This window comes from Lepisma saccharinum, chromosome 8 (assembly GCF_977018435.1).
Source record: "Lepisma saccharinum chromosome 8, izLepSacc3.1, whole genome shotgun sequence".
Lineage (NCBI taxonomy): Eukaryota > Metazoa > Arthropoda > Insecta > Zygentoma > Lepismatidae > Lepisma > Lepisma saccharinum.
Window position 1 is genome coordinate 53,426,681 of NC_139236.1, and position 16,932 is coordinate 53,443,612.

Genomic DNA, 16,932 nt, shown 5'->3' on the forward strand with positions numbered 1-16,932 from the left:
AATTATTTTGAATTTTTTTCAAAATTTGAAAATAAATAACAGGTAATAATAATAATTATATTTTAAATGTGGAAGTAAAAAAAACATACAGCATGGAAGATAACTCTTGCATGGTTATTATAGGCTTTCATAAATTTACAAGTTCTACTCCTTTGTCAAGAGTAGCAGTAAATTCATTACACACACAGTCCACAATATCAGCTGGTAGGCATACAAAACCTGACAAGAATACTCGACAGTCTGTTTAAGGAACACACAATAAGCTGTAATAAATACATATATTTATGGACTCTAGGGAACCAGTAAGAAATCAAAAATGTTGCATATTCCCACAGAACTCAAAATGGAGCAAATTCATGTAAATAACTACAGTTTGAAACAATATCTGGCACGAAAGAAATTCAAAGAACATCTGCAATTTCAACTGCTTTGTACAATGGCTGCATTGCCCACATAAATAGGTCATAACAGATACTACGAAGTGATATATACACACACAACTAAGATAATTTTAGCTTTGACCATCAGATTGAGACAGGATAATTTATATCAATTATACCTTCTGACATGACAAGAACAGAAATTTACCAAATGAAAATTTACTTATGTTGTCAATAAAACAAATGAGAAATTACAATCTGTCTTTCATTAAGTTCAACAATAAATAATCAATTAACACACATACACAGTTGCACTACATACTAAAATGTATAACTGTGTACCTTTTTTGTACCACAAATAGCCATTTGGCAAATGCTTCCCTTTGTTTCTGTTGTTATTTTTGCGTAACTTTGTACTTACGAAATATATATATAGATATATATATATTCTCTCAACTAAACACTAAATACCATTTATATACAAAACATTACTCCTGAGGTACACTTTTACACATACATATGGTAACCACCTTCTAAAGTTGCTTGGATTACATGGGGGGAGGGGGTTGAAATAAAGAAAAGCATACAATTGTAGAGGAGAAAGAATTGTTATGAGCTTGTCCATTAGCCATATCATGCAGTACTTAATCCAATGAAGTGTGACCCTGAATTATTTTTATAATCTGTCCACACAGCCACTTTTGCGACTGATATCGTGAGATCTATATGCTACCTACAAAAGCTAGAAATAATACATAAAAGTTAAAAAAAAATAAATCTTCCTGTCATTTTTCATTTGAATTCCTCTATTGTTTTTCCTTTCTTTATAACAACATATCAATATCAATACTGAACCATGGCCTCATTTTCTGGTTGCCTCCTATCACAAGAAGTATGGTGTGGTCGTTCGGGGTGGAATCACTCGCTCGGAATCAGGCACAGCTTTAAAAAGTTTTGGTTGCCTATTATCAATGTCCGTAAAATCCAAAATAGAGGCAATGTTGCCACATCGATAACAATAGTTTGGAGCAGACCATACTGTCACTAACTTGTCATCAAACATATACTTGTAACCTAAAAACAAAGAAAGTACAATGCAATCATGGGAAATGGTTTTGAGTAGCAGGTAAAAAATAAACACTTTTTTTTTAAAAAAATTATGCAACTTTATGCAATGCAATTTTCCATTTACGTTTTAGGGTCAGCTTTCAGTATGCAATTAGCTCTGTAACTGGAATTTGCAAAGAAACATGGCAGCCTCATAGAGCTATTGATATTGAACACTTAACATCATCACAGTCAAATAAACAGAAATTAATATATTAAAAAGTTACAGTGATGTAAAAGAAGACTTAAACGACGCACGCTTTTAGAAGCGATATCGGGCGGGGCCACGTAAGGGGGCATGCATAGCGATCAGCCAATGGCAGGAGTGCAACGTTGTACGGTTAGGAAACTGCGGCGTGGAAGTTAAAAGTCGTGTTCTGTATTTTTCTTGCGTGCAAGAAGTTTTCATAAAACTCACCACTTTAAGGTTCATCATAAGATGGGGGAAGACAATGAACTGACTGCTCAAGTCCCATGAATTTCCGTCGCCTACAGCCGGAGTTATTGTTCCTTGAAGAAACAAGGGAAACATCAAGCCTGTTTTTTCATTGCCACCATGTTGACGCAGCTGAGTTGTTGTGTCCAGGGAAAGCTGTGGGTGTTAAATTAGTCTCGATATAAACAATGACCCTTAATTGTTCTGGGCGTTCTCGAACATTGAAAGTCCGGGTCACTTTGAGTTCAGCGTTTTCGTAGCAAGGCCTGTGTAAAATTATTCGCTTATCGTTCACTCGTGCGCCACAAAGAACAGTTTGTGAAAAGATTAAATACAGCCCTTTCGTGCAATAGTGTGTGTTCCGTGTGTTTTTTTTTATTTTAAATAATGTCACTCTCGAAACATGGCACCAGGAGTACAGGCACCAAGGGTACAATAATACATTCACAAGGGAGAAATATTATTTTTAAAGTGTATTCGTACTTCAAGGAATTGGCATCGGAAGAAGTTTGTGCTGAAACAGTGTTTTCACATAGTAGAGAACTTACGGCTAAAGCGTGTGGTGTAAGTGTTCATACTGTGTCGCGTATTGTAAAACAGGGTAAAACATCTACCACAGAAATCGGTGAACCCCTATTTAAATCTCCTGGGAAACATGCCAGAAAACAGAAAAGTGTTACTAGCATAGATGACTTCGAATGGATTGGATTGATTTGTTGTTTTAAGTCCACTTTATGCACAGTAAGGCTAATCAGGACTGGACCTACAGTTTAAAGTGGGATCCGAACCACTATGTGCCTCCACCGGGAATCGAACCTGGGATCCCTTGATAGGTGACTTCGAAAAAGATGTACTCCGTTGTACAATATTTGAAGTGTATGACAACGGCGAATATCCTTCTATCAAGAAACTTGTGCGTCATGAGGGAAAGAATTAATTACACTGGTTCCTCTACTTCTATGGGGTTAATACTAAAATGCTTGGGTTTCAAATATAAAAAAAAAACAACGATAGGCGTAAATTTCTGTTAGAAAGGGGTGATATAGTTGCCGTGAGAATTAAATTTTTGAGAACAATGCACAACCTGAGAGTGGCTGGTGATAATCTTCGCACGTTGAAAAGCTTCAGGAAGAGGATTTTCACAATGAAGTGGCCCGAGACAGCATAGTGCAAAATCTAATCATTAACCTTCAGGAGAGTGACTCGGAAATTAGTGAAATCAGTGACATGGAGACCAAGGAAGACGACGAGAGCGGTGATGATGACCTGGCAGTTCCTCTACAATAAATACCTTCAAGCTTATTTCAGGTATGGGTTTCTCGTATATGCTACAGTGATATGATATTATAATCCTGTGTAGAAATATTCACTATATTATTTCACTGTACTCATAGTCATATATACTGTGCATGCATTATCAAAATAATGGACACATCGCGAATTTTCTGTCCTACCCTTGCGCTAGCAGTTAGTTTGGCAACAGCGCAGTAGCACTGGCTGGGTATTGGCCGAACTCATGTTCCTTCTAAAAGCGTACGCCGTATAGCTTTTCTTTGCCACAGTTCAACCAATGCCTACATAAAATTGAAAATTAAACTGCATGATTGTCAGAATTTTGGCAAGGTCATATTAAAGAATTTGTGATGAATGATATCTGTTTTGGCCTTCCACATAATCAACCTCAGAGCAGCAGTATGGTGTAGTGATTAGAAGCAGTAGATATTGTTGCATGACTCGGTTTTACTACTGGAGGATTGCAGTTGTCGAAACTTGAGTTTTGAACACTGAACACAGCAGACGGCCCCGATCTGCATGACACTTGACCTGCCTATTCTTCAGTCTTAAACACTCTGTCTTGCTTCTCGAAAATAGGGACTTTTTACTCTAACCAACAGGTGTCGCTTTTTATGTTGGGCTTGTAGTTTTTTTCTCTCTCTACTACCAGGTTGCTGAACCCGGTAGTGGTTAAAGAATTTCCGTTTTACCAGCATAATGCACGTAGAGGTGATGTATTTTATGATTTTTGAGATCTGCACAATTTCCCACATAAATATATGGGACAGAAAAGATGGAAATATTTTGCGAAAAATAAACAGAATCCCTAACAAACATATATTTCCACCATGTAGGGCAGACAATAAGGGTTTTGCACACTAGTCTAGCCTTAAAGCAACATGAAGCAGCTTTTTTGGGATATGTTATGAAATGATTTTGAAATATAAAAAAAATCTTTATTACCTACATAGACACAACTCAGCAAATGTTTGTTCAGTCCCAAAATATTGGTAATTATCAAAACAAGGGGTAAAAAAAATGTTCTAACTTAAACATAAGTTCACTTACCTTCATGAACTAATTGATGTGCCCGACATATCAACTTTAGACTATTTAGATGCATAAATTCATGTGTGACTTTTGCTCCAAATAGCCACCCAGCACCACGAGGACTAACTGCCCATGTTTCAACATCTTCAGGATCAGACCAAACCAAGTCACAAAATGCACCTGCAAAGAATTGTGTAGATTACTTAAAAATCACATAACTAAATTTGAACATCACATATTAAATGGATGAGAAATTTGGACATAATATAGTTCAACAATCTACAGTGTGTTTGAAAAGTTGCACAATCTGAAGTTGGATCGCTTACATAAAACCTGCAAGAGAAATTTCCACCAGGTTTCTGCATTACAAAGCTGCATCCATTGAGCCAGTTTCAATGCTTAACATTATCAGTGTACTCCACATATGGAAATTCTATAAATTCATGGAAATTCTATAAATTAATACATGGAGGAAGTAGGCATTAATTTTTATGCAGAATGCCTCTTTTTGGTGAGAAAAATATGTAAAAAATTATTGAATTACAAGGTGCATTCAATAAATAACCGGAAAAGTAGTATAAAAAATCTAAAATACGACCGTGATTGTTATATGTTTGTTATTTTGTGAAGGCACCTGTAAGCTATTCATAGCTGGGGCTGGCACGCCTGCCTAGTGCACAGGATGCTAGGAAAATGTTACACAAGATGGCGGCACCCTTACGGAGTGCTCCAAACTGGAGCAGCGAAGTCCTACGAGATTTTTGTTGAGTGAAGGCATGAAACCAATACAAATTGATCGCCGCCATGACAGTTCAGTACAGTGACAACTGCATTAGTCGATCACAAGTGTACAGTGAGCTGAGAAGTTCAAACCGAGCATAACCAGTGTTGAAGATTCTCCACATCCAGGTTGCTCTGTCACTGCAGTCACAGAAAGCAACATTGCTCAAGTCGAAGACTTGATACGAGAGAACCAGCGTATTACTGTCAGTGAAATTGCTTCCCAGATGGAAATAAGTATAGGATCAGCCCACCATATCAGTCATGACATGCTGAGGTTCAGAAAAGTGTGTGCAAGGTGGGTTCCGAAACATCTGACACCAGAAATGAAGGAGAGACATGTTGATGTGTGCAGGAAGCTTTTGCGCCGTTATGAAGCTGATGGTGAGGCATTTCTTCTCGTATTGTCACTGGAGATGAAAGTGGGTTAATTTCTATGAACCAGAACGTAAGAGGACAACAATGGAATGGCGACATCCTTCGTCTCCCAGACTGAAAAAGAGGCATGCTCAACAGAGTGCCGGAAAGGTCATGGTAACTTTGTTTTGGGACCACAAGGAGCCAATTCTTGAACATTACATGCCCAGAAGTCATAATGTACACAGTACCACCTACTCCAACCTTTTGCGTGATAAACTGAAACCAGTCATTCTGCAGAGACAACGTGGTCTGGTGTCAACTGGCATGCTTTTGCTCCATGACAATGCGAGACCACACACTGCCAATGTCACATTGTCTACCATCGAGGACCTAAAGTTTGAGTGCCTACCCCTCCTCCATATTCACAAAGTCCAGTCAGCGGTGCATAAGTGGTTACGCACACATCCATTTTTTTCCCTGTGGAATCAGTACCCTCATCAAGCACTGGCATAGGTGCATTGAACTGGGGGGGGGGCATATGTTGAAACATAGTACTGTAGTTCTTTTGGTGCTTGTAATAAATATTTGTTACAACATATTTCCGGTTATATATTGAATGAGCCTTGTACACTGATGTCATTTTAATCTGTCATTGCACCCAATATGGGTCATGTGCAGTGCTTGAGATTATATGTGTTACGTGAAAATGTGCCATTGTAAGGGGCATATCACCTTGTCAACAGATGCAGGCAACTTGTGCCTAACTATTGGCCATTAATTTACATGAAAAATCATAAATTATAATTTGACTTTTAAAATGCACATGACAAAACTGTCATTGAATGCCAGCAGACATAGCTTGTTTTAAAAAGGGCAGATCTACTAGAAGGTTCTGATTTAGTTGAGACTGCATTTAATCCCTATGACTACTTTTTCTAATTACAGTTTGGACATTACACTTCTGGTTTCCCAAAATCAATGCACCAGCCATAAAAATAGTTACTTTGTGAGGTACAATAAAAACCAGAGTATTTTTCTGTAAAACACCTCTTCTAAGTGAGAATAAGAACAAGTAGTAAAATACTTATGAAAACTGCAAATGTGTTGTTCCTATGAATATGCCATACTGACTCGAGCACATACTTCTTACTTGCATGAGAACTAATTGCCGTAGAGAGATGAAGTTAGTTTTATCTTTGTGCTGGATGACAATCCTCTCAACGGAAGTGTTTTTTTTTAAATCCATATTCTCTTCTAATAATGAAAGTTATAAAACAGAATGAGAAGAAATTTGAAAAAAAACAACAACCCTTATTCAGCACGTCACTATAGCCATGGGAAAAAATGAAGTGAATAAAAAAAATATATACTACAGTAGTATTCTAATGTTCCTGCTATCATGCTTAGTGACATTAAAACAATTCTTGGGGTAAAAAAAAATAAACATATACAATGCTCCCAATAACAAATAGTGTATAAATCTTAGTGGGATAATTCAGTTGCAGCATTGGTGCTATGCTATGGAAGCCACTTGCTTGATATTTTCAGGTAATCACCATGAAAGTCCGCTTTCCACAGTACATACAACTCACGTTCCCACATATTTATAAGACATAAAATACATTTTGAGGGGGAGAGGGGAAATGTGAAAATTCCAGGAAATTAAGAAAATCTGGCATTTTCTACCAGACCTGTTCCATAATTGCCACTAATTGGAAATAACAGCCTTGTCTCATAAAATGAACAGTAACAACCATCAACCAAAGCCAGCCCCCGTGGCAGAGTGGTTAGCACATTGTGCTACAATGCCAGGGGTTCCGGGTTCGAATCCTGGCCTGTGCATGGATGTTTGTGAGTGTCCATTCATCAATTTCATCGCATCATCACTCATCCCAATCTTCGCAAATTAGCCAAAACTGGCACAAAAGGCGAAGAAGTAAAATAAAGCAAATCAATCAAACAATCAACCAAAGTTTTCCCCCTTCAATAACAAAGAGCAGGCAGTGAAGGAGATGTTTTTTAGAATGTGTAGCGATTTTGTGTTTTGGTGACTTTACGATAATGTTGTTGTCTATTCACCGATAAAATACGAGACAATTCTGCTCTGCTTCATTGCTGAATGTGCTGCATTTGATTGAGAGTCATATACAGGTAGTTATTGCTTCAGCCACCAGATGGCTCCACTTAGTATCACAACGCTGTTCTCGTCAGCTGATTCACTTTGGTTCGCTTGGGTCTTTCATGCAAGACAGCACCCACTCCTCCTTTGTCTTCCGGTGTAACAAGTGCCGGAACTTACCATGGAGAGAACAAATATGATTGGACGTGTAACTTTGACACATAGTCGACAGTCGTAATAATGGAAAGTTACTTCAAGACATTGTGATGGAACATCAAGGATATGTGAGTTTTGTCTGCATGCGAAGTAAAAATGTATTGCAAATTTATGTATGGATAATTTGAGGATGTAAGTGGGGAAACGTCGTATTTGTGCACATACACAAGCTTTTGCAAACTAATCATGTGTAGCTTGGCAAAAGAGATTAAGTGGGTATTAAGAAGAAGGAAGAATGCAGATATGTGCATGGGGCATTTTTGGTAGAGATGTGATTGCTAATTTTGACGATACTCACCTCATAAAACTCACCCGAGTTTTTGACTGCATTTAAACGTCCCATTTCAAGAGGTTTTTGGTTTTGACTTACTTGCTTCTGTGATGTTAATCGCTACTTGATGCACAAGACAACGAAACTACTTAATGAGAAATGGCAGGCCCATTATCGCCAAGGTGAAGTTACAAAGAGAAATCACAAGTCTGTAGGATGAATGGAAAAGGTGGGGCATTGTACCAATTCAATAAGTGGGGGAACAAATGTATGTGCTAATGTGATTTATTTGTAATGCGTGTTGTAATTGAGATTAGTGGCATTGTAAACGAACCATTACCATGTTTCTACACTCTACGTCTACACAAAAATTGGATTTTTGAAACGTAATATACCCAGTCGTGAATTTGGCAACTTAAGCGGAACATTGTGACGGCAACTAAAGTGCTGTTCTGTAGAATCAGAGTCCTTAATTAACTATACCCACCTTCCGACCTTTCATTAGTTGAGAAAGCACCACTTAAAATTTAAATGAAGTGTTAAAAAATTTTGAATGATACAAGTTAATAAGTAGTACAAAAAATCAGATTGTTAACCATCAAATTTTAAAATTTGATAACACTGATTAAGTATGTTAATAATTACGTGGGTAACTAGATCTCTTGCAAAAATATATGTTTTATTGCTGTTACTTATATTGGTAGAAAGATAGCTGCGTCTGGACACGTGAGCTTGAATTAATAATTATATGGATTGTCATTTGTTATATTTGAATAATAACCACCTCGTGGTTTCTGTTGATTCATAATTTGTCTAAGTGGTTGCTGTTAATAAACCATTGTTAAAATTTGAACTGAAATTACTGTTATCATTTTCTTGATAAAGTATTACTCATAACTATTTATGTAGAACAACAAACCTCTTCCTTAGCTATAAATTGATAATTGCATTGACAAAAAAAAAAAAAGGTGCATTTGCTTGTTGCTAATGAACTAAAGTGTAGTTGGACTTGTTTTGTGTTTGTTACAAGGTTTGTGCCTTTTTGAGTAGGGCGTGCATTATCATATTATTTCACAGGTGGAGTCGACTGTTGAGAGATAAAATTGATTATATTTATTGGCAGTTCTGCCGTTTTTGGTACTTTGGCTTTTCTGATTCTCGTATGAGATCTAAGGCGTCACGTAACAACATGTAATTTTTTTTTTTGAGGGGGGGGGTAAATTAGTATGCACAGACCTTAAGCACTACCTTCCATTATTTATACCCTTAACCCAGCAAGTACATTACAAATGGGAATAAATAAGCCATCGCGTGTTGATAGTGTTCCGAAAATTAGGTTGTAAGATTAGAGTATGTCAAAATCACATATACAGGGTGGTGAAAAAGTTTGGAAACTTCTCTAGAGCTATTTTTTCTCATGTTATATACTTTTTTAAATTTTGTAAAATAAATGGAACACTAATTAGAATTGGTAAAATTATACGCTCACATGCATTGCAAGCAGGACACAAACATAACACTGTACAAAAATAAAAAAACACAAAAGACTATTCAGTTTTTGGATGATATTTTCATGCTGTTCTGATTTTTAACATAGATAAAGTAGCAGTATATTTGAAAAGGGTTGAAGGACATGATTTGAAATTAAATTTGAATGGTCTTTACTTACCTTTATGTGGTATTTCTTGATTTCTTTCTATTATTCGTATCTGGTCGAGGGTTGTAATATCAGGAGAAAGGCCGCCATGAACACAAAGAACCTGCTCATCTATGAGCTGAAGAAGAAAAAAAAGCAAGTCAAAGTTTTATATAAAAAGAGGGGGACAAGGAGCTTGTCTTAAATATTTTTACAGGTTGGAATACTTGCATTTATTTCAGAATGAATAGATATGCTTTCTAATATATATATATAAAAACATATACTTGATTTTTAGGAACATCTACTAAAGTTTGAAATCAAATCCAGAAACTTCATAACACATAGCAAGTCAAGCAAATCAACAAATAACTCAATTTAAATTTCCAAGTTTCAAATTTCTGACAAACCTATGTATGATCCCTTGCGGAATTTTGGATTTGTTTCTATCCATGGCTGTATTTTTGACTTGCTCAAAAAAAAAATAAAGGGCTTGATACGTTTGCAAGCTTTTCACAAATACGTGTACTGTATTTGATCAGTTGCATCAAATTCACTTCACAATAATACCTTTACAATCAAAGATTATTAAGTTAATAAAATATTACATATAAAACTTACCGCTGCTATTGTAAGTAGATCAAAAACTCTACAGCAATATCGCCATGCATTGGCATTACCATATTTATTCTGACATTCATCTGAAATGGAAAATAGCAACATGTTATTAATTTACCAATAAGATACTACGAAATATATACTAGATTCTGTTAAACCTTACTATAATCTTTTAAATTTTAACACTGTAATAGTAGCATTTACACAGCTACTATTACACACCCAATAATGATTGATACATTAAAAGAACTGGAAACTCTATCAGTGTTGTTGGCAGTGGGGGAACATAAACATAATGCAGGGAACATAAACATAATGCAATGTAGTAACAGATGAATACCTCGCATATTCGAACACACACAAACTCTTTTCCTGCATTGTTGCCATTTTGTAACAGCACTGCACTGGTGTGTCACATGAAAACTTGGCGAGTTTCCAGTTCATTTCATACAGCAATCATCCTGTAAAATGATGCAATTATAGCAATGATTGGTTTATTTCAAAAATAGAAATTACTTCCATCCAGGAGTTTGACAAAGCCATAAAGCAATTTTGGTGCCATTGAAGATTGACATACCTGAAAGATCTACCAAAATCAGATGATGATCTTGTAGGAATGGTGAGCATTCCAGGCACCACAAAAAGAAAAGATGCAGTGCACCTACTCAACCCACTCCAGCCACCTCACAACAGAAAGCACAGCAGACGACACAAGCCAGTGCTGCCAAATGGGAAAAAATGCAACTACCACCACCCGGGAACTAACAAAGCAGTGACACAGTACCATCTCAGCTCCAGAAGCCGTACCCTTAGTAAATGAAGACAGAGTCTTCGAAATTAATCGGAAATAACCATTAAATTGTGCAACGTGGCAATACGAAGATTCACGTAATTCTTAAACTGAGTTGACCACATCTGCCAAAATATGAGGGCATATGTAAGTCACTGCTGTCTGAGGCATTCTCTCTCACATGGATGAGTTGAAGGAAAACCAATAATCCTAAAACATATAAATAGTAACATTGCAAGCCAGTAGGACCTTAATTTTTAATGCTAAGAGCACCAAACCTGGCCTGCCAAACCTACTCATGTAAGCATATAAAAAAAATGTAATGAAAAGATTGATATTCATACAAAATGCAGCAAGTAATGAGAAAGGCTCTTCAGTATGTGCTTCTGGACACGTACAGAATTCGATTCAGATACAAAAATGCATGTGTATCATGATTAGGGTGCAGATTCATATGAAACTAAAAACCTTTCAAATAGGCAAGCAAGTAGGCAACAGAATGATGAAAATAGGCACTTAAAAAGTAGGCAATTACAAAAGGCACTGAAATAGGCACCCCCAAAAATACATTAAAATAGGCATTGAAGATGAAATTATATCCATTTTTTTCGTATAATGCACAGTTATACTCAGTGGCATGCCCAAGAGGAGTGGGGGGTCATAACCACCCTCCCCGTGTAGGCATTCATCCTGTGTAAAGTGGAAGGTAGATGGATATTGTAGGAATGGTGAACATTCCAGGCAACCAAAATATTCTGACCAACCATCAGTGAACCTAAAATTGTCAAAAACCAGACATAGTTTAAGTCACGATCAGACAGGAGTTTTAGGCAGCAACAGGGATATTGATTTCCATTGGAACATTGCAAACAGACGCCCACCACCTTAGATATTCAGGCAGAGCAGATGCATATGAGCCCCATACCACAAAGACCAATAAAGCTCGGAAGCTCAAATGGAGTTGCTTAGTCATAACTGGACACTGGAGCAGTGAAAATCAGTTCAGTCTGACAGGAGAGTATGTATGTGCCAAGGATGTGCACAGTGTCCACAAGATAATTTGGTGTGGTGACAGTACGGCATAGGGGTGTTTCATGTACTACAGTGTGGAACCACTGGTGGTTGTTAGTGGCAGCAGTTGTCCTCTATCTAGACAATGAGATGCTCCACATTGTAGTGTGTTTACACAAGGAAGCCCTGTAACTACAATGTTGAAATATGTGTTTCTATGTGAATTCAAAAAATAAAATATAGGTTTTTGAAAAATTCGATTTTCAAAAAAGTTTGAATGACCTTGAAATGAAATAAAAATTAAAAGTAGTCATGTGATATATCTAATTAAAGCTCATAGCAAAAGCAACAATTTGGTTCTTATCCCAACCTTTTACGTCAATTCTAGCTTGATTTATGACTTTTTGTGATTGCATGTGTGCAGAAAATTGTGCTTTTTTCAATATTTCAGAGGGTTCTAACTGGAGAACTACAACAGATATAAATCTGCAATATTTCCTACCTTAGGTGGTACTTCATAGCAACTAAGTATGAATAAAATCAGAGATGGTCACGTTCAAAATTGACCAAAATTTGGTTCACTTGACATGGAATAACTGACCCTATGTACAGTCACAGACACTGCTGGGTTGTAACAATTCCATTGAAAGTCAATGCATTCATTACAACCCAGCAGAGTCCATGACTGTACACGCACTATTTCATTTCCATATTCAAGTTTAAAACTTTTAATTTTTGTTAAAAAAAAGGCTAAAAAAATACATCACAAGGTTATACCAAGTTTGAATTATATAATCTTACTGCCTGGGCAGTGGAGGACAAAAAAAAAAAAAGAGTAGAAAGAAAGTTAAAGAACTATTACAGTAACTGAACATATATCTAATTTAAAATATAAGAAAATTGCAGAACAAAGTACTTACCATAAAACCCATAAACTTGAGTTATTTGCCTAGACTCATGATTTCCTCTTAACAATGTGATGCGGTCAGGCCACTTTGCTTTCAGAGTTAAGAGTCGAGTAAAAGTCTCTAAACTGTAGTACCCTCTATCAACAAAATCTCCCATGAAAATGTAATTTGTATCAGGCACCTGACCTCCTGTGCGGAACAATTCTTCTAAATCATAAAACTGGAATGACAGAATTATTTATTTATTAATCAACGATAGTATACTGCTGAGAATACCTTACAGCCTTGTTACAGTAGTTGGTACAAGAAAAAAGTCAATTAATCAACCTTTTTTCGCTAAAATTTCAGATGTGCAACACACCAAAAACATTTTTTAAAGTCATATTAAGATAGTAACTTTTCCTAAATTATGTGTTTACATCAAACAAGTCTCATTCTTTATTAATTGGATTGAAACAGTACAATGAGTCTGCCTCCCTGATGGTGTAGTGTTAACGTCGTTGCTTTGTAATGAAAGGGTCCCGGGTTTGCTACCCGGTGGAGGCACATGGCACAGTGATTCGGATCCCACTTTATACTGTAGGTCCAGTCGTGATTAGCCTTTCTGTGCATAAAGTGGACTTAAAATAATAATTCAAGTACAATAAGTGTTCATGTGGTGTTATATATATTTTTTTGGTTACACCAGGGTTTCAGCTCTGTAAAGTTTTTTTTTTATTTTCTTAAATAAAGAAGCTAATATGATTGATGTTGAGGAAATTAATCACAAGTGGAATCATGTGTATCTAATTTATGGATGTTTTTGGAGATGCATCGGATCTGAACACTGGTGATCTTAGCACCAAATTGAAATTAGAAGTAAGCGACATGAACGCACCAGAAGCAATGCTAATACCTGGTAGCGCAGGGTTGCCAGGAGTGTAAAGAAAAGGGATCCAATGCAAGGGAGGCACAAAGTTATGCAAATAGCAGTTTATCAATTTCCTTTTTTTTTTTTTGGAAGGGGGGGGGGCAATACACAAAAGTCGATCTGATGCCAAAGCTCTTCACAGTAAGTAGATACATCAAAAAATCGAACACTGCATTTTTGGAGTTACATTCCCCTGGTTTTCAGATGACAAATTATAACTATGTATTGAAACTTCAAAAAAAGTAAAGTGTAGTGGATCATAATAAATTACCATAACACTGCCTGCTGTAACTGTATAATTGTAAGAGCTGTTTGCCACAACATAGTCCTATATACTGTAGATAAACCTCAAATGTTACACACTAACGCAAGAGCAACCTTGCATTCTGATGTCAACTTTGAATGCTTTGTTATGCTAAATGCCTACGTTGTTAGGTTAGGCTTGATAGGGTTAGTTCTCTTAGCATAGATAATACATTTTGTTGTGTTTATGCTGAGGAAACCAAACCTAACAATGTAGGCATTCCGTGCCTGACATCAGAACACGAAGTTGGTTTTGCATTGTGTGAGAGGAGACCCTACTTTGATTACACAAAACAATGCTGCCAGTAACTTTGAAATTTTAATTCAATATGGAGAAAATTTAACCAACCTGACCATGAATATCCCCACACACTGTAACTGGTGTTGTTACTGGTTGAATATTTGATTCTTCCAGGAGCAAGTCACACACAAGGTCACAAAGCCTCTGAAAATAAAACAAGAACATGGATCAACTTGATTTCAATCCACAAAAAAAAAAGCATATCTTGTAGGTCTGTGATACCCATTTCGGTACTACTTCTGTTTAGTCAAAACACCTATAACTCATTAATTTCGTCCTTTTTAAGATTGCTACTTACTTATTCTGCATTGCGGAACATTCTATAAGGTGTAATTATGAATTTCTCACGAAAATAATTTCAATTTTTCATATTACGAGTAATTATTTTTGTTAGTTTTCTTCGCTTGTGTGAGACACAATATGGTGTGAGCGCTCTGGATCATCGCGCATCGTGCTTGTGTTTTGTCGAGTGATGCAGTGTTTCCAACATTCTAAACAAAAAAATGCCTACTTCCGTGTTATTAATTTTCTATTTCTTCCCGGCTAGCGGTAAATTTCTCGTAAGGGACAAACAGCTGAAATTTCCTAGTTTATTTAATTTGAATATTCGTACTTACGTATTCTGCATTGAGAAACATTGCTGAAGGTGGCATTTCGCTTATTTCACGGAAATAAGCTATATTTGCGACACATTAAGTAAGTTTTCTTCGTTTCTTTTTGCCTTCGGTAACACGCAAAATGGCGATCACAGTTTCACTACCGTACTCAGCATGCAGTGTTTCCACCCCACTGCACCCAAAGATACCTACGTAGCCCACAAACCATTGACGCATAGCCCCACAAACCATTCATACATAGCCCCACGAACCATTTCCGGTAAGGTTAGGTTAGGTAGGGTCACTATAGGTTACAATAGTTAAAAATTGGTTTCGAAAAAAATATGCGTAGCCCCACACACCATTCTCGCATAGCCCCAGGAACCATTGACGCATAGCCCCACGAACCATTGACACATAGCCCCACAAAGCATTTTTAGAAACGTATCTTCTTCAGTTACAAAAACACGTGTTTGGAAACACTGACCAGGATTACGTCATCCCACACGGGCTACATCCACCTGGAAGTAAATGGATGCAAGAACTTCCGTGCATCGGTCACACATTTATATCGAAAAATAGATGATTTACCGTCAAAATTCAATGAACGATGCGAGAAAACACTTCCCCGAACTTCCAGAAGTATAAAGAAACTGCATTCGGTAAGTAATTTCTCCTGTAAATTTGATGAAATCCGTTTGTCCCTTACGAGAAATTTACCAAATTGGTAGTCACCTCATCTTCTTGAAAAAACATGGGGTGGTTGGAAACAGTGACAGGGGGTTACGTCATCAAGCACACGGAACATCCGGTTCGTACATGGAAGCAACGGCAATTGCGATATTTTTATACATAAAAACATGAATTATCGCTAAAAAAGATGAAACGATGACAGAAAATACATTCGGGAACTTCAACAATCCTACAGAAAATGATTTGCGCAAGTAGTTTCTTCTGTAAGAATGAAGAAATCTGTTTTGACTAAACGGAAGTGTTACCCCCACTTCTACATATTTATTAGTCAAAGCTTCTAAATTTCTTAAGCTGTTAAGAATCTTTCATATAAACTAAAATAAATTAAAAGGCACTTAGTGGTATGAAACGGGGCAAGTTCATTACAGAATCCATTGAAATATGTATTTTCTGAAACTCCTTTGTGTTACATCAAAATATAAGTGAAACATTTCATCAAAAATAATATTAATATTAGCCTTCATAGAAACCAATTTCATGTAGACTTCGTTCGTTGCGCCTCCGTCCTGCAGTCACTTCAAACGATTTATATTATAACACTGATATTCGAGTTTAAGGTATCGTGGATATTGGTGTAGGATTTTCATTTTGCCATAAAACAGCTTTAGCAGAAAACTATCAGTTAGTCGAAACTAGAAAATCCTTCACAAAATTTTAATGAACTTTGTGTGCTGTACTTATCTCTGAGAAACACAATAACTATCGACGTTATCTTAAAAAAGGAACACTATAAAAAGCTGAAAATGTATGCCCCTACCTTCAGGTCATTTTCTGGAAGATATTTGCAATCTCTTGCAATTTCTATCCATTTGTCAACATCCATTTTCCTTTCCACAGCGCACGCATAAACTCCAAAACCTCCAAAACTGTCTTCTTCTTCTTCTAACTTCTTCTTCTTCCTTGCTTGTAGGTTGACCTGTGTCTGAACGCTCAAGTTATGAATTTGTGGCCATATTGGTTCCTTTCTCACGATAATTTTCTAGTCTCCTTTCAACGAGTTGACTATTTATTATTCATCACTATAGTCAATGGCGTGCCGAAGGGGTGTTGGGGGTTTTAACCCCCCTTTTGGCCCAATATTTCTAAAAAAAGAACATCAAAGGTAGGAAAAT

General features: G+C 36.7%; 1 protein-coding gene across 1 annotated transcript; it reads right to left on the minus strand.

The window, feature by feature from the left end:
- Positions 1-629: 629 nt before the first annotated feature.
- Positions 630-16,725, minus strand: PpV (Protein phosphatase V). The gene is made up of 7 exons (XM_083126660.1): positions 16,578-16,725; positions 14,520-14,615; positions 12,970-13,177; positions 10,252-10,331; positions 9,664-9,769; positions 4,267-4,428; positions 630-1,454 (listed from the first exon to the last, which is right to left on the minus strand). Exons 1-7 carry the CDS (start codon positions 16,641-16,643, stop codon positions 1,264-1,266), a joined length of 909 nt encoding a protein of 302 aa, XP_082982786.1. The 5' UTR covers positions 16,644-16,725; the 3' UTR covers positions 630-1,263.
- Between the last annotated feature and the right edge of the window lie 207 nt (positions 16,726-16,932).